This window comes from Dromaius novaehollandiae, chromosome 24 (genome assembly GCF_036370855.1).
Source record: "Dromaius novaehollandiae isolate bDroNov1 chromosome 24, bDroNov1.hap1, whole genome shotgun sequence".
NCBI lineage: Eukaryota > Metazoa > Chordata > Aves > Casuariiformes > Dromaiidae > Dromaius > Dromaius novaehollandiae.
The window spans coordinates 8808349-8826177 of record NC_088121.1 but is presented as its reverse complement, the minus strand read 5'-3'; the positions used below and the strand labels follow the sequence as shown (position 1 = coordinate 8826177).

At 48.5% G+C, this 17829-nt stretch overlaps 2 protein-coding genes across 6 annotated transcripts in view; both read left to right on the top strand.

Annotated features, from left to right (window-relative positions):
• The first annotated feature begins 100 nt into the window (after positions 1-100).
• Positions 101-5238, top strand: C24H1orf50 (chromosome 24 C1orf50 homolog). Of its 2 annotated transcripts, XR_010385039.1 has the most exons (5): positions 101-293; positions 968-1054; positions 2038-2169; positions 2706-4173; positions 4829-5238. XR_010385039.1 is itself a non-coding variant. In XM_064497077.1 (4 exons), the coding sequence occupies exons 1-4, from the start codon at positions 150-152 to the stop codon at positions 2886-2888; spliced, it is 546 nt and encodes a 181-aa protein (XP_064353147.1). In that variant the 5' UTR covers positions 101-149; the 3' UTR covers positions 2889-4557. The 2 variants fall into 2 exon arrangements, 1 of the variants encoding a protein (XP_064353147.1); XM_064497077.1 differs by lacking the exon at positions 4829-5238 and having other exon boundaries at positions 2706-4557.
• Positions 5239-6157: 919 nt separating this feature from the next.
• The window catches only part of CDC42 (cell division cycle 42), a 29109-nt gene continuing 17437 nt past the window's right edge, over positions 6158-17829 (top strand). For 2 of the 4 annotated variants that reach the window (XM_064497073.1, XM_064497074.1), the window contains exon 1: positions 6158-6300. The gene's annotated coding sequence lies outside the window, so the exon portion shown is untranslated. Of the gene's footprint in view, positions 6301-10504; positions 10619-17829 lie in introns of all 4 variants that reach the window. The other 2 variants (XM_064497075.1, XM_064497076.1) reach the window with 2 other exon arrangements.

Sequence of the window (17829 nt, the reverse complement as noted above, 5' to 3'; positions counted from 1 at the left end):
AATCCGAAGCCAGCTCCGTGGCCCGGCCACGCCCCCTCGGGGACAGGCCCCGCCCCAGGGGGACGGCGCCGCGCCCCGCGCGTCACGCCGCCCGCCCGCCAATCGGCGGCCGGCGGAGCGGCGGAAGGGGCGGGGCGAGGCGCGGCAAGATGGCGGCGGCGGGAGGCGCGGAGTCCGGTAGCGGTGGTGGTGGCGGCGGTGCGGAGCTCGCGCTGGTGGAGGGCAGCGCCGGGCGGGCCGCCCGCGTCGGCGACCCGGGAGACCTGGTGGCCCTGGCGCGGCAGGTGCAGCAGGTGAGGGCCTGGCCCGGGGCCTCCGGAGCGGGGGGGGGGGCCGCTGCCCCCGGGGCCTCCCAAGCGGCTTGGGGTGTCCCCAGTGCCCCCCAGTACCTCCCAGTGTCCCCGCGGGCCTCCCAGTGTGTCTTAGTGCTGTGCCCCAGTGCTTAATGCTTTCCCTTACCTCCCAGTATGGCCCAGTACCTCCTAGTGCCCCCCCCAGCGGCTCCCAGTATGCGCTGCTGCCTCTCCCAGTATGTCCCCGTGCCTCCCGGTGCCCTGTGGTACCGTCTGGCATCCCCACGCGTGACGCTTCCAGGGGTTTCACTGTGTTCTGGTACTGTCTGATTTCCCCCAGTATGTTCCAGTATCTCCCAGTGTGGCCCAGTGCCTCCCAGTATGTTCTATTGCCCCCTCCCAGTGCTCTCCAGTAAGTCCCAATGCCCCCTAGTGCCCCATGGTACCTCCCAGTGTCCCCATGTGTGTCCCAGTGCCTTCCAATGTGCCCTGTTATCTCCCCAGTTGCATCCCAGTGCCCCCCAGTATGTTTCAATACCTCTCAGTATGCCCCAATAACTCCCAGTGCCTCCCAGTATGTCCTACTGCCCGCTGCTCCACACCTCCCAGTGCCCCCCAGCAGCGGGGGGACGTGGCCGCTCCCTGTGCCACCAAACTCCCGCTCTTCCTCGCAGGCGGACGACTTCACCCGCGCCAATGCCTGCAGCAAGCTGATGGTCATCGCCGAGCAGATCCGGCATCTGCAGGAGCAGGCTCGGAAGGTGAGGACGCAGCTGGCGGCATCGCCGGCCTTCCCGCGTCGCCACCCCCGTCCTTCGGAAGGAAACCCGCTCCGTCCCGCGCCAGGCGCCCGCTCGTGTTCGATATGAGCATTTCCAGGATAATCCCTGCGCTTTACGGACATGCTCTGTGGGAGCCGGGCTGTCTGGCGCTTGGTTTTGGCCGCCCGTTCCAGGATTTTGGCAGGGAAGTCGGCGATAGCCGGGCCTGGCGAAGGAGGGGGGCCGGCGTGGGTGTTTGTTCGTCAGCTGCCAGGAGAAAGGGAGATTAAGAGCATGATTAAAAGAATGCTAAAACGGTAATTGCAAGGGATTTGGGAGGAGGTGTGGCCTGGATGTGAGTCATTGCCAGAAGCCAAGCAGAGAGGATTGAATGGCGAGATAGAGAGGGTTTGTTGGCTGGTGTTGGCTGGGGATGGGAGATGCTTTGGGGGTTTTTCCCCTGGTCCTCAGTGAGGACTTCTTCTCACGTGGATTATCCCCTTTTACAAGAGGGGTGGGAGCTGACAGCTAGTCCAAAGCAGCTCGGTGTCAGGAGAGATGACCTTGAGCTGGTTCAGGACAGGAAACTGTCCCCATAATTTGTGGGTTGTGCTTTTGGGAGCATTTGGCAGAGCAGGGTGACTACAACCACCTGGATGTTCACCCTAAGACGCACCTGAGCCCTCAGGAGAAGTGAGCTGTTATCTAACGATGGGTGGATCTCGTTTGCTTGAGCAGGCGGCTCTGGGAGCAAACCTCACCGGGCTGGTTGCCCTGTTCGGTTCTGGCTCCGCCCTCGGTGGTGAAATCATGGAGCTTGAAATCTGGAGTCAAAAATATCTTAGTGCTGCATAAAGCTAGACTTGTGCTGCGGAGGGCAAAGCCTGCGTGAGCAGTGTGGCAGTGCGTCTCAGGCTTGGACTGAAGGGGGACAGCGTGTTGTGGTTTTATTTCAAGTGTGGAAATCTTACATTTGCTTTTAGGTCTTGGACGAAGCTAACAGAGACGCTGATCTGCACCACGTGGCCTGCAATCTCGTGAAGAAGCCGGGAAACATCTACTACATGTACAGGCGGGAGAGTGGCCAGCGATACTTCTCCATCCTGTCCCCTAAGGTGGATGATAACAGCCTCTGAGGAAGCAGGGAGGGGGAAAAACCATGTTTGGGCACTTCTAGACCCCGGGTGAAAGCACTGGCTTGGCGAGGGGTATTTGCTGGCCCTTGCTCAATTGGTGGGCTTATTTTTTTTGTCCTTGATCAGAGGTATAAGAGCTATATTATGAAGCTCTCCTAGATCTCAGGAGAACGTGGGCAAGAAAACCTTTGGCAGGGAGACCTGAATTCTGCCTTTTGGTCTCTGCAGTTCTTTGTCTGGAGGTAACAAACTGCAAATGTGCCCTGGGCCTTCTCCATGTCCAGTGTGGCTGTTTGGTGGTACGGTCTGCTCTGATGCATCAGTCCAATGGTTGAATTTGTTTGCAGTCTCATGTTTTGTTCCTATGAGCAATGAGGACTGCTCCACTCTTGAGTTTTGGGGTTGGTCTTGGAGGACCTGTCCTCCTTCCAGGCCACCCGTTTTCTCATGAGCAGGTTGGAGGCTCCAGAGGCAGGAAACTGAGTTGTGACATGAATCTGTCCTCTCTCCTCCAGGAGTGGGGGACCAGCCCCCACGAGTTCCTCGGCGCCTACAAGCTCCAGCACGACATGTCCTGGACTCCCTTCGAGGACATTGACCGGCGAGATGCCGAGATAAACCTCCTGGACAAGCTGCTGAGCCGGCAGGCCGCACTGCCGCCGTGCACGGAGCCCAACTTCCAGGGCCTCGCCAAGTGACGCGGGCCGCCGTGACCGGACGGGACCTCTGAGCAGAGCCCCTGCGAGAGGACAGGCCGGCGGCGGCTGAACGCTGCCGAAGGCAGGGCAAGGAGAGGGATCCAGAAATGAAAACGCTGCTGCTTGCTCTGTGCTTTAATGAGACTAATTCCAAATTCGGTCTTACTGGATTTTCTAGTAATCAAGTAATTTCTTTCTTTGACTTGTGCCAAGCTCTAGCGAGGTATCAGATGGAGTCAGTCCAAGAGGGCTTGGGGCAAAAAGCAAGATCGCTTGACTCAGATGTGGTAGCGCTAGGAAATACGTCCCACCTGTCCGGCTCTGGCGTGTGACACTGCGTCCTGTGGTAGGTGATCGTTTCAGGGCTGGGTTTTGACCCTGATGAAAAAACCCATCTTTAGGAAGCCCCGTGGCCTGGGAAGAGCAGCTGAAGCCCCGGGCAAAAAGGTGTGTTGTGATCTGAGCCTGTGGGTCTCTCCCAACAGTGTTCAAACCCCTGTGACTTCCATGCGGGGTGTCCTAGAGCTCTTCTGGATGGAAAGAGCGTCCTCCAAAGGACCACGCAAGCTTCAGGCCACTGGCCTGGCTGCTGTGGGTCACAGAGGGAGGGCTGTGTGCTTTTTTGAAGGATGGTTGTTTCACAGCTGCCTTATGTTTCCCTTGGCTTCCAGTGGCTGAGCTGCTGGGGAGAGAAGGGGAACGTACGGGGTCCCGCACTCTGTTTTTTGGCAGAGCACTGGAAAAAATGAAATAAATCTATCTCGATGTCAGCCATCCTGCCGTGACGGGCCCTGCGTCCTGTTTGCACGGGCAGCCTCCCTTCTGCTGCTGTACCGGGGAGGCTTGGTGATGTGCTAGGACATCTCCTGTCTCTATCTTCCCCCGGGTGCTGGGGAGAGGCCAAGATCAGAGCTCCTGGGGAGATCCCTCCCTCCAGGCAGCCACATAGATCCCAGGGGGGTGCAGGGCTCCTTGGGGCTCGCCGGCGGGACAGGAGCCATCTCCAATTTAGTCTCCCTTCATCAGGGGACAGCCCTTCCTTCCGCCTCCAGCCCGCATGCGCTGCAGCAGGCTTTTATTCCCTTATCACTTTGCCATGTGCTTTCTCTCCCTGTTGCAAGCGCGGTGCCCCGCCTCCGAGCTCTCCTGCCTTTGAGCTTTGCAGTTTTGCCCTCTGGCTGTTGCAGGATCAGCAAGTCCCGGCTGAGAAGTTGCAAATCACCTCCCGAACACCCGGTTTTACTGGCCGTGGCTGCCGGCAGCTCTGCTCCTCCGGCCTTCCCAGGTGAGGCAGTCGTGTTTGCTGCATCCTCCGCTACCTGTAACCCTGTGTTACCTAAAGGCAGATTTTTAGCTGGCAGATTTTTAGCTTTTTTGCCCCACAGCTCAGCCCTGTCCCTCTGTGGTTGAGTCTTTGCTTGGCAGAAACCTGGTCCTCGGAGTCAATGTGGGACTTCTCTAGCAGTTTCTGTCCCAGCGCACCCCTCCCTCACTAGGAGCACTGGGCAGATAAAAAGCAACGTATTATTGTTATTAGACCAGGGTATAATTAATTCCTTATCAAGTTTCATGTGCCTAATTTGATGGGTTTTTTCCCTCCTTGTTGCATAGCCCCAGGTGTTGTTTTACTGCATGTTATTAAATCTCAACTTGGAAGGTAGAAAGTTAATTACTGCATGGGCTTTTACACGGTGCTAATTACAGTAGCAGCAGAGATCTCTGTGCAGGCTGATTTACGCTCCTCTGGGAAGAGGTATTCCTGCTCCAGTTTTATTTCTGTGACAGCAATCATTTTTCATCATTAAAATCTGCATGGTGACGTACATGAACAAGGGCACGGGGCGATGCTCGGCCTGCCGCCCTTCGTAGCTGCTGAGCCCATGGTTTTACAGGCCGGCCTGTGGCGGGATTTGCTCACGTGTGCTTTCCTGTTTTTCTAGCAAAAGCGCCGGCTCTCCATCCCCTGTAATTCCCTGCATCCCTCTGCGGGCAGATCCTGGTGCTTGCTGTTTGAGTGACAGCTGTCAGTCACTGCTCCGGCCAACATCGCAGCGGGCTGGGGCTCTTTGCCAGCGGGTTTCCGGCTGGTGGAGGAATCGTCCTGCGGAGAAGCCGGCGCTGGCGAAACCAGCGGAAGAGCTCAGCAGAGGTGCACTCCTGCGTAAGCCTGAGCTGAGCAAAGAAAGCATCAGGCTGCGTTTGGACTTGGAAAGGGCCCTTTTCGGCCGCCCTTTTTTTGTCGCGGTCGCATCCGGCAGGAGTGGAGGGAGGCTGCAGTCTCACGGCTGCAGCTTCGGCGGCTCGGAGCAGTGCTTTACGCAGTGCTTAGATTAAAAGCTTTAAAACCGGCCGTCTCGTGCGAGACCTCTCTTTCTGTTCAGTTTCGCCTGTAGGGACCCAAATTTTAATTTAATGCTTTTGAATTTGAGGCTGTCCGGCGCTGGGCCTGAGTGAGAATGGCCTCGATGGCCCGGCACCTGTGTTTGCTGGCTTTTAGGGATGCTGCGAGCCTTGTTGCCTTCTGCTCCTGCGAGGGGGGGATTTATTAATGGCTCGATGCTATAAACGGTACTGAGAGCGCAGGAAACATAAAAGCAGTCCAGTTCTTGTTTGTGGCCTTCATTTGGTTGCCTGGTTTGCGCAGAAGCGGGGCTGGGCGTTGCAGGCTGGATCAACCCCTGAAGCAGGGTTTTTCCAGCCTCACCAGATGGTTTTCAGCTGCCTGCATTAGGGATTTTGCACCGCAAGCTTCCTCCCACTGCTTTCACGATACCTCCCTGAGCTCCTGGCTTTTAAGCATTTCATTCGTCTAGACAAGTTTCCTCTTTGAGCCAAAAGGGCCAGGTTGCGAGTCCCGCTCCTCCAACTGGCAGCGCGGGGCAGGGGAGTTTTGCTTCCTGGGCTCTTGTTTCTGGGTAGTGTTTGTTCTGCTGTTACCGGGGGGAGGGCGATGTGTATTTGGCGTTATGGTATATGGCATGTGGCGCCTGGCGAGCCCCCGGCCCGGTCCTTGCAGGCCTTTGTGCCTGTCCTGTGCCTGCAAAAGCAGTGTCGCGGGGGTGCAATCCGCAGAGGGGACCTTGGGCGTCTGCCCCGTTGTCCCGCAGCCCCCGGGGTGCATGCACGGCCTTGCAGGCCCACGGTGAGGGCTGCTGCGGTGCACGGGCGGCAGTGCACGCCCGCGGTGCTCGGCGCTGCAGGCCGCGGTGCGGGCGGCGGCGCGCGCGCTCCCGCCGGGGCGGCGCGTGCCCGTGAGGAGGGGGAAGGGGCGGGGCCAAGTGCTCCCTGCCCGCCGCCCCGCCCCCTCGGCCGCGCCCCGCCCGGTGCGTGATGACGTCAGCGGCGGCGTGCCCCTGTGCCTGAGCCGCGGAGACCCCGCAGCGAGCTGCCAACGCCCGGCGGAGACTCTGAGGTGAGAGAGCGCGGCGGCCCGGGCGCCGCCGCCGCGACCCCCGCGAGGGGCCCGGCCGGGCCGCCGACCCCTTCCCCGTTATCCCCCTTCTCCTTCCTCCTCCGTCCAGGCGGGCGCTGCCGGCCGCGTTGGGCCCGACGGCGCGGGGAGCCGCCCTTCCGCGGCGGTGCGGGGGGCTCCGGGCCGCCCCCCCTTCCCCACTCAGGGCAGCGGGCGGGGGGGGGAGGGGCGGCCGTTACCAACGGTCGGGCGCGAGCGCCTCGGGGAGGGGGCGCGGGGGGAGGGGCGGCGGCGCGGAGCCTCCGCGGGGGGGGGTGACCCCTAACCCCCCCCCTCCAAAACCCAAATAACGGCGGGGGCCGCCTGTGCGGTGCAGGGCTCGGTTCTTCCGGGAGCGGGCAGCGCCGCAGCGGCGCCGAGGTGCGGCCCGGGCGCAGCCGCCGGGGCGAAGGCGGAGGTAACGCGCGGAGTGCGCTGCCGCACGGGAAGGGGCTGGGGGGCGCTCCCCGGCTTTTGTCTCCCTCGGTGCCCGGCCGCGGGTTTCCTCGCCGTCTCTCCCGGCCTTGCCGCCGTAGCGGTGCCCGCTGCTGTGTTTGGCTGGGGTGGGACCCCGGGGGTACCGCGAGGGCTGCTGCCGAGACCCCTTCCTCCTCCGCGTTGTCAAGCGTAACGCGTATAAACTCCTGCAACAAGTCACCTCTTCCCTAGCTCTCCTTAAAGGTCTGTTCTAGCGACTTATTAATAACCTCCCTTGCAAGTGAGTAGGCAACAATGGGAGACGCTAGTACAGGCAGGTAGCGCGGACGTAAATAACCGGAGTTGTGAAACGGCTGCTTCGTAGACAATTGCAAAATGGCCAGAAATCCTGCTGCCTTGTCTGTGCGGCTACTGCAGCCGGCAGAGCCGGAGCAGCTTTGCTCAGATCTCTCGACAAAAGCATAGTGAAGACAAGGCCCTAAGGAGGAGGCCATGTTAGATGACAACTGTGTAGTCAAAAGTAGTTCAGTCTGGCCATCTGTGGTTGTCTTTGTCTCGTGTTCATCTGCAAATGTTTCCCCCGCTCTAGAAAAGGAGGTGTTAACTGTCTGTGTTCAAAGTGTTAAATTGCAGTGGCCCAAACGCCCTTTTCTAGAAGGGAATTAAAAACCTGGATCAAGCGTCTCATATTGCTAATTGGAATAACTCAGTAAAGCACTTAAAGCTTGTCTCTTCCAGTTAGCAGAAAGTTCTTATGTAAAAATAACTTCAGATAGAAAGCTTTTGTGTTCAGCCAGCTATATGTAGAAAATGTGTTGTCCTGCTTTATAAAGTGTTCTTTTATGTTGGCTTAGGATTATGGGGATATATAGGCAAATGCATACTTGAAAGAGATCTTATGGATGTATGTAAGAGTTGAATCAATATATTGGTGACTGTGGAAATGATTCAGTGTGTTCAAACTGTTCAATTATTATATGCTTTGGTAATAATGAGGAAGAGCATTTTTAAGCCTTGACAAGAAGTAATAACCACTGCTATGCAAGATAAAACATGTTCATGGTTTGCTAACTTGTTCCGGACAGAAATTTTAATCGTTAGATTTATGTACTTTGAACGTGGTTGTTCATGATCTGCGATGATGCTTTTAGTTAGCTTGTTATACATCCTGCTTTGGTGTTTTTTGTTGGCCTGAAAACAATGGCTGATTTGGGGAAGTTTGGTATGTTTTTTAATGTTAATGTAGAAATGTTCTGTAAGTCCTGTGGTGTCGGAGTATCTAAAATGGGAACTGTAGATCTACTAAAAGAACAATGGTAAGTAGAAATGGAGTACATCCGAAGCTCCTAGGGACTTCCCTGATGAGTGTGCAACTGTGACTTTCTTAGCTTCCCTGTAAAACATGTGTAAGGTCACTGTTGAATGCAGCACTAGGTAGACCAGTAGTCCTAGTATAAAAGTTCCCTTTAGTTAAAGTGCAGCTGTAGTACTAAAATAACTTTCAAAGGCTTATGAGCATAGACAGTTTAATTAAAATCTTTTTCAGCAGCTATCTGTTGCACCGAAAGTTTCAAAGTTCATTCAAATTATTGATGTAGCTGGGTTGCAAATCTGCTTCAGGCTTCTGGGAACTCATAATATACTGAAACACGCATCACTGCAGTTCAGATATGTGTGTAACCTGTTTTAGCCTAATGCTGGTCTTCACAGCTTTTAAAAATTATCTGTAAACTTCTGCATTTTAGCCCCCACTTTCCTCTGCCTGCCTCTTGTGGTCAGGCAGGCTTTCACTCGGTCATTAAGCTAGATCTTATGACTTTTGATGCTCCTAGCTCTTACAGTAGCAAGTTTTGAGAAGGAATTGTAAGGGGGTGTAGTTATCCTCACTTCTGAGGCTTAATTGCCTCTGAGGAAAGTAGAATACTTCTTTTTGTACAAGATTAGGGTGCTGTCAAATTAAATGAGCCTGAAATTGATTTTTAGTCTTCCAGATAGCAAGAAACCCTCCTTATCCACTTAGCATACTGCAGGCTTCCAGCTTGGCTCCTGTCACCCCTTTATGTTAAACACATGACAAAAACCATTTTAAGTATTTAATATATGACAAATAAATAACTTCTTGATGAGGCAAGTTTTTATGCTGAGACTTTAAAGAAATTTAAAGTAGGTAGACTTCTGAAACTTGTTGTCATTTAATGAGGTGGGCATCTGACTTCCTTTAAGCTCTGTTGGAAGCTCATACCGTATTGGCTAAGGGCATCCGTCAGAAAAGATTCCTGCTAGAATTGGTGTATGAGACTTTTTTTGCAGAGTATTTCAGAGGGCAAAAACTTGGCATGAAGTTATTCCTCCCTGAACGTGTGCAGCCACCTGTATGTAGTCCCTGCCTGCCTGGAAAAACTCTTCTGGAGTCCATGCTGTATCTTTATGATAGTTTGCAGATAAATGCCTGAAATCAGTGAGAGGAGGCAAGAAAGTGGTAGAACTGGAATTAAGGCAAGACATTTTCAGGTTCTGGTGGTGTTTCCTGTAGATTGTTATTGGATGAAAGAGCTAGGTTTGTTTACCCAGTCCTGAGTAGGCAGTAAAATTAGAATGGTGAATACAAGAAGCAGAGTTTCAATGTTGTTGCCATGTAATTGATCTTTGTAATTTTCCTTTCCAGTTCCAGATAATGTTTTTTATGTTTTTTTAAATCATCAAAATAGTATTTGATCTGTTTTCTCATCTGCCAGTAAATTAACTGTCCTTTTCTTGAGAGGGAATGACTTTTCTTCTAAACAATTGACTTTATAAAGAGAAAAGGAAGAATCAGTTTTTCCAAAAGCTTTTAAGAGCTGTTGTTCTATTTTTTTTAAGTTGTGCTGTCCATTACTTTGAGTGCCATAGTTCCTCTCATGCTCTGTACTGCCTCCTGTTCTCTAGCTAAAAGAGACAAATATATAAATACATATATACCTTTTTTTTGAAACACTGTGTGTGTTAAAGTAACCAAGCAGCTTCCTCCGAGCCCTTCTGTCTGAAAGTGGTGTGAAGATATCACATTCTTGTGTGCTTGTGGTCCGATTGCGCGGTATCAGTGCATGTTTTCTAAACGTAGACCAAACTATGGAAAGGTGAAGGTTCTTCTACCAAACTATTTGCAGTGTTAAGGCAAACCTCAGCGTGTGTAGTGGAGTAGGAATAACGGAGTAGGAATAACTGCTGGCTAGTCCAGCTGGAGAGAATTATTTTCACTTGTGGTGCCATGGTAGTAGTAAGGGCTATGGTTGCTTGCGTTAGCTTGATTTGTAACAACCTTTTTTGAACTGCTCGGTTCTTCAAGTTGAAAGATGCTATGCCACATTTCTGGCCAATGAGCACTCTGTTTTGGGAAAAAATGACAAAAATGCTTCTGCAGTTTTGACTGTAATGGAAAAAGGCATCTGCTGCTTTGAAAACTTTTGTAGCTGTTTGGATTGGGTCAGCTGTAGTCTGTGAACAACTGAATGTAGAGAGTTGAATAGGCCTTGTGCACGTTTGGAACAGTTAGCCTGAGTTTGGTGATTTTAATGCTAGTGGAGCATTGTGGATTTAAAGGCTTAATTCCTGAATATCTGTAGAGGGACGCTCAGAAGGATCCTCTTTGATTTCCTATTTGGGGTGGGGTGTGCCTGGGGAGGTGTTACTTTGTCTCGAGTGGCTTCTGCATTTACTTACTGCTGAAAAACTGCCAATTGCCCAACAGGCTTTTCGTCTTGCTGTCTAGGCCGCGATCGATCCTTGCAGCGCTGGTGGCTTGCCTTTGCTGCTGAACAAGGGAAGGGTGGTTCCAGCTGCTCTGGTTCCTTCCTGGGGTTAGGTGAGTGCAGCAAAACCCGCATTTCTTCCGTTCTGGTTTTAGCTAGTTTTCCAGCTATTTTGTTAGTTTTAATAGATGTACCAAGGTAGCTCAGTGTCAGGGAACAGTCTCTCTTGGAATGTTTTTAACAAAGCTTCATCTCGCTAGTCCTTCGAAAGTACGTTGCTGATAGGCCTGAGCCAAAACGCACTGCTTCCTTGAGACACCCGTTAGGCAGTCTGCCTGCACGGAGCACCAGCAGCTGTCCCGTTCCCTGGACGCTGTAACAATCTTGGGAATGAAGAGTGATTGGTTGCAATTTATATGCATGTAGGGTACTTTCCACTATGCAAAAATGTGCACTGAAATAGAGGAACTTCTGCCAGCGGTCTGTTTTACCCATGGCCAACTGCAGTTAATAGCAGTATAGAGAGAGAAACACTGAGACTGGTGGGCATAGGCATCTGTTAATATGTGCAAATGGAAGCATAGTTAAAAATATAGCTTGTATTCTTAAATGTTAGCAGTATGAAACTAAGTTAATCCAGATGGGTCGTCTTAATGCGGTATTAAAGTACTGAACAGGATCTTGTTGCATGGTAGAGTAAAATGACTTCCTGTAGGGTATAAAAATTCAAGTCAAGAGTAATAATTTAAGACAAAATGCCTTTGCCAGAAGAGGACTTAAAATGTAAGCGTGTTCACTTCTCTGTGGTAACTCTGGGGGTGGGTTTTTCTACCTGTGACAGCTGGTTCTGACAGACGGTGCAACTTTAACCAGAACAATAACTAAGAACTTTATAACAAACTCAACAGAAAAAGGCAAAAGTGTTTTGTGCTATGAAGTGCGATGGATTTGGCAATGCCCATGGTAAAAGCATGAGAACAACTGTACGCACTGCTGCTGTCGCACAAGTTAAGCTGTTATTGTGCAATGAGCCCATTCATCCTCCAGCCAGGCTTTATGGGCTTGTTTTCAACTTTCTTAGGATGAAAATGCAATAATATGGCTATCTCCTCCTTTTTTTGAAGCTGTAAAACCCGAAACATCTGAAATGCTACTCGTACTCTAGATTCAGACTTTTAAAGTCTCTCCCCCCTGCCCCACAGTTCATTTTCTGTCTTTTGTGTGTCTCTAGTTTACTGGTTTGTTGTGGGGAGACTTTGAGTCTCTACACACACACACACACACACACGCTAAGCTGCTTATAAGTGTAGAGAATATCAGTTGATATGAGACAGTTGTATTTTGAGAAGAAATCTTGTACTTCTTCCTTCCTAATTCAAACTAACTTGTTCAGAAATGGTTGCTTCAAAACACTGCTATGGGACCTCAACAGCAGAAATGTCTGGATATGCAAGTTCTGTAAACTTCAAATTTAGAAGAATATGTGTTGGGGATCTTGGAGTACCTGTACCTTAAATACAGGTTTCTGTAAGGATAGCAAATTTTTTGTGGGTTTGTAGTATGAAATCAGTTTAAGCTAAGTACGTCTGTCTTGGTGCCAGACCAGTTTTGTTGGCAATAAGTTTGGCATTGGCTCCAATGTCTCTTGAGATGGCTCACTGTTGTGGGCCTACCTGAGTGTTTCCTATTCTTGTGTCTAATACTAGGTTGAGATTGTAGATGTGGACAAGCACATGAGAAGGAGACTGCCAAGGTGCTGCGTTGCTGTGATTCTTCTGAACTTCTGATTGAGACTAGCAGACCAGGATTCTGTAGATGATGACAGATGCTGGATCTTTACCAGAATCTTATGTTAGTCTTTGATACTGCTTTATAGTATAACTTGGCTTTTTTTGGCTGTATGTCTCATTATCAGACAATTTCCATGTAAAACAAATAGCAGCATCCTTTCTGGAGACAGTTCTCCCTTGTGGAGTTCAAATTCTGGGATAGTATTTAAAAAATTTTCTGAATAAGTGGCAGGTGGGAGAAAAATTATCAAAAAGAAGGATATCTTGTCAAGGCCCTGAGTTGGCATGGTAATACCTACTGGCTTGTTTCATAAGCAAGTCCCTTCTGCTCTTTGCAGGCTTTATGCTGTACTTGGACTCACCTTGTTCTAAGTGAGTGCAGCTGTTGTACTGGTTTGTAGCTTTATGATTTTTTTTTTTTTTTTGCTCTAATTGTTTAAGAAATTAAACACCTAAGCCTTAGGCTGAACTGGGAACCTTTGGGAGCAAGTGGAGGCATTTGTGTATATACCTTGTGTGCCTGCAATGCTCTGAGCTATGGACAAAGTGGGCAGGCAATCTCAGGCCCCAGGTGGTTCAGAGTGTAAAATCTTATAAATTTCACTTGCCGTGTTACTAGCGTAGAGGTGGCAAATGAATACATTCAGGGGTCAGATCATCTTCTGAAGAGAGGTTGCTAGCAAACTGGAAGGTGAAAACTGAGCTTTGATCTGGAAGACTTAGGTAACTCAGCAAATGGCTGCTGTACACCTGTAGGGAAAAATACCATGGTAATCCTGCTCTTAAAAGTGGTTTTGCTTTCTCTGACTGTTACAGTCTTTCTGGAGTTCAGCTCTTAATCAGAGAGCTGCTTCTGCTTGTGTTTCCCACCTTATACTTGCGACAATATCATTATCAAGCAGTCCAAGGTCCTTTAACTATAGTGTTGACAGCTAAACCTATGCGGTTTCTGTGTTAGTGGTCTCTGATCTTTACAGAAAAGTGGCACATCATGTGCAAGGATCTCTGAGGTGGAGCGATTGGTGCTGCAATACCAGGCCTGTAATGTAGACAGGCAATATAGTACCTCCTCTGTATAATACTGCAGAGTGTCTCTGTGATGGGGAATACGTCATTGCTCAGATCGTAGTGCCCGGCTATGCCTTGTGCCTCTGATTTGGGAGACTTGCTGTTGCTTTAAAAAGCAAAAATGTTATCTGTAGTGGGCCTAGAGCATGTGGCATAGGGGAGGGATCCTGCTCTTGTGTGAAAGTAGTTTCCCAGTCTTGTGTGAAGTGCCTTAAAGTGGATGTGATTCATCTAGGAACAAATGGCCAAATGCGTGTATAAGTAAATGCACGTATTTGTATGGTTTTTTTAATAACATATGAACTGATAGTTCCCCGTGGCTTATTTTTAGTCTTCAGAAATGGTTCCGCTTTTCTTGTTCTAGCATGGACCAGGCTCTCAGAACAGGAGCTGCAGCTATGACAGACTGATTAAGCTTAGACTTGCAAGTTAATGGCATGTGCTAAAGAACATCATGAAATGGGTTCTCGATTGTGAGCCGGCAGTTGTTTGCAGCAAGCTGAGTTTAGCTGGTACATGTGATGAAATGGCAGCATTACAGTACTTCATGAAAGAGGAAGTTGTGATGCTGCTGTGGCTTGACAGGAAACTAATACAGGATGTGCAGACAGATTTGACAGCTTGGTTTCCTTTGGCTAGAAGAAACATACACATTTTAACCTGAAAACAGGCATTAGTAGTTTAAAAGAAAGCTAAGAAGTTCGAAGGCTTGTGGTTTCTGTAACAATAACAGCAGTTGCTTGTACTGTTAGTGTGAAGGCAAAGATAATGCACACTCTTACTTCTTGGGTTGGTTAGTGGGAGGAGCACAGATTATGTATGAAGGCCCACAGAATTTCACTGTTTCTTTACAATCAGTAATCCATGTTTCTACTAGAATGTTTTAACTACTCAGAATTGCAGGCAGGTCTTAAACTAAGAAGTTCCCATAGCAACACCACATTTCATGTGCTTGCCAATAAAATGGGGAAATTAGGGTAGTGCAGGAGGGATTGTGGCCCTCAGTGTCAGGATGTATTTGGAGTAGCGTTTCTCACAACTTGTGCTTAGTAAATGGGAGAATGCTGTAGGTACCACATAGATTCTCAGAGCAGGAAGGGCTGAAGAAATACCAGTGTCTTCTGGTGTATGTTCAGACCTGTATGGAGAAAGTGCAAAATTTTCAAGTTTTCCTTGGTGACATATGAAAACAGGTAGTCCTTCCTATTGCAGTATCACACTGGAGGCTTATTTCACTGTTCATTATAATACTTAAATCTCTCAGTTACCACTTTGGGGGATTAGTCCTAAATGTACACAGGTGTAACCAGGCTCTAAAGCAGGCTTCTGTAAAATGGACCTGTTTAATCTAGAATAGGACCATCTAATGAATTTGTTAAAATTTAGCAGTCTTTGTAATCCACGGTTTCCAGCATGCTAGATGAAGTGCTACGTACTATTGAATTCTGTGAAATCCCAGCAGTGCGATCACATGTTGAACAAGCTAAAAAGCATAAAATCTTAAGAGTGTCATGAGTTACTAATGCTTCAGTAAGGCACGTGTTGGCTTTGTGATTGGAATACCAAACAGGTTTGAAAAATCAAATCAATTTAGGTTAAAAAGTTGCCTTTTTGCATTAGATTGACTTGCATTATATTTCCAGTCTTTATCAGGTCACCTATTGGGGTTGGCCAGATGGCTCACAACTGGGTGGCTCGCAGTCTACTCACTGTACTCAGACTGGGATGACTTCACCACTTTCTGGTCTGTTTGAATTCCCCCAGATATTTAAAGTTACTTGAAGTGCTTTGCAATCCTCCTGGGTGTTGTATGTGTAGACTTTCTTAGATTAGGTGCTTTAGCAAAGAAACCTTCTGACTTCTTTGTTTTCTCTTTACCAGTGTTTCGCTTTGGAGATGAGTAAGTCTCTACTTGTATCCCACATTAGACTAATTTTAAGTTATGAGTGATGTATGTGTGTCTAAATTTTCCTGTGGAAGAGTAGGCCCTGGCATAGTGAATCTAAGCCCCCTAACAATGAGCTTGTTTCTTTAGCTGTGTTTTGTGGACCTCTTAGAAGTGCAGAACACAAACCAGTTCATCCAGCTAATCTGGAAAGCCTTCTAATCCAAGTAAAGTAATTTATTGGTGGGAAAGTGGAGTTGTTGAATAGGACTTTGAGGCCTATGCTTAAGATTGTAAATCTGTTTAAAACTTGGACCACCTTTAAACACCATCTGTTTAAAAATGAGCCAACCATTTTTTAAAAGGGTTTTTTTACCTTAAGATATGCTTGTATGAATGTGGATGCCTCTTGGTCCTTTACAGAAGTAACCCTGAAGTGTCTGGTGGGTTTCACTTCCATGTGGAAGGATTTAAATAGCTGTGAGAGAGAAGTGGTAGTCACTTGGCACATAGAGAACTTGCAGTGGGCTGACTAATATTATACGTGTGTGTGTGTATATATATAAATGGCAAGTTATTAATTTCTTTACTTAAAAAAACAAAACAAGCTACTTGTCCAAAGCCCCTGCTGTGCAGTTAAGGGTTCTTGAGCTGTGCTCAAGTTCTTCCAGAGTCCTGATACCAGAGTGAGGCCTAAGGTTATTTACACCCTGTGCTGTTTTCACTGCCAAAAAAGCTTAAAGGATCAAGTCACCTCGTAGAGAAAGGTGCAGTGGAGCCTGGTATGAGGTCAGTCTTTTCCTCAGGCTCAGTAATGCGTAATGCAGGGTGGTACACGTTTGAATCAGAATGATAGGTGTCAAAATAACCCTTTGCTTTGGGAGTGAATCTGAGGTGTAGGGCGAGAGTAACAGTGCCTTTGTGTGGAATACTTTCATACTGCTGGTGTTCTGTATTGTACAAGACTAATTATGGAGATGAAGTTAACTGTTCACTGCAAGAATTGAAATTGGCTAATGTAAGCATATTGCAGTCTAAGTGCAAGGCATATGTATAGCTTGTATTTTCAATTTTTAGCTTAAGAATTTTTGACATGAGCTCTTGCCAGAACATAACAGCTTTTCTTGCAGAGCCAGTATGGTAACTTTTGGCTGTGGGCTACAGAGAGGAAAAAGTGAAGGTTTGTGGGACAGACATTTGATCTGTTGTGCTTTGATATTTTGATTTAATTTTGTTACTGTGTACTTCGTGTTCTCTGGAGAAATGAGTTTAAAAAATAAAATTAGACACGTCCTTTCTTATGATGCATATGTGAGCTTTTTCTTGTGCATATGCAGCATTCTAAGATCTATAGTTAATCGTGGATGGATAAATTGTAATGGATCGGATGAGCTTCTGAGTGCTGGATTCTTCCATTTGTGCACTTGCCAGGTTATGGAAAGATGGACTTGAAGTAGATGAGTGACTTGCAAATTATGGGTAAACAAGGAAGTGCATGTGTTTTGGAGGTGGTGGGAGGGACCAGTAGGATAGAGCAGGAAGGGATGGAAAAAATATAGAGGGGAGGACACAACAGAAAGTGAGATTCAGTCCGCTCTAAGGGGTGGCCCCACAGGGTGCTGAGGCTGTAACTGCAGTGGTGTTTACCTGGTGATGGGTGTTCTCATTTGTTGCGATCACACCTGGGATGACCAAGGATGGCAGGAGCAGAGATTTCTTGGATTGGGTGGGGTGTGATAATGAATGTCAGCTGACACTGGAATAGCCTACAAGAAATGGATGTGAAATCCTGTCTGGAAAGCTGTTTCCTGCTTCATTTATTAACCTTGAAAAGAATTTGTAAAGGCTGTTCAGTCCTTACCCATGCTGTGTAGCCACACAACTGAGTAATTATCCTTGGGTCAATCCCAAACAAAAGGCAGGTGATAGTGCCTTATTGAGTGGGTAAGACTGGCACACTAATAATTGGGCTTGCTTTAAATTGGAGTGCGCTTGAGTTGGCTAGCTGGACCCAGTGTCTGTTTTGAAAACATAGCAGTCAGGTATGGCTACACAACTACATTTGACTCCTTATTTGTGAAATTGGTTCTTCTGTCTTGAAAGGAACAAACTTTTCTTAAAAATCTGCTTAACAGATCACTCATCCCTTTTAACCTTTTCTAAATGTGTATCCTGTCTTAATTTGGGGCTGAGCTGGTCTGTTCCATGGCCTGGTTTCTTACTACTGACTGTTGTTCTAAAACTTGACTTTTCCTGTGATTAGTGCACCTCTGTGACAAGGCAGAGTTATGTGAGTGCATTAGCAGCTGGGGAAATACTTTACTAATATCACTTAGATATAAACATGATACTGCCTGATGATACTGACTAAATGATACTGCCTGATGCCTATGTAAATCCTTCATAGTAGGGGTCTTTGAGTATTGAAAGAAGACATACAAATGGCAGTGTTGTGAGTGGGTGACTTACCAGTTGCTGCTTGACATCTTGTTCTGAGAAAGCATCTTTGCTGCCATTTTCTTAAGCTGACTGCTTGTGGATCTGTTCCTGGCTTGGTGGGAAAGGTTGTGATCAGTGTTTC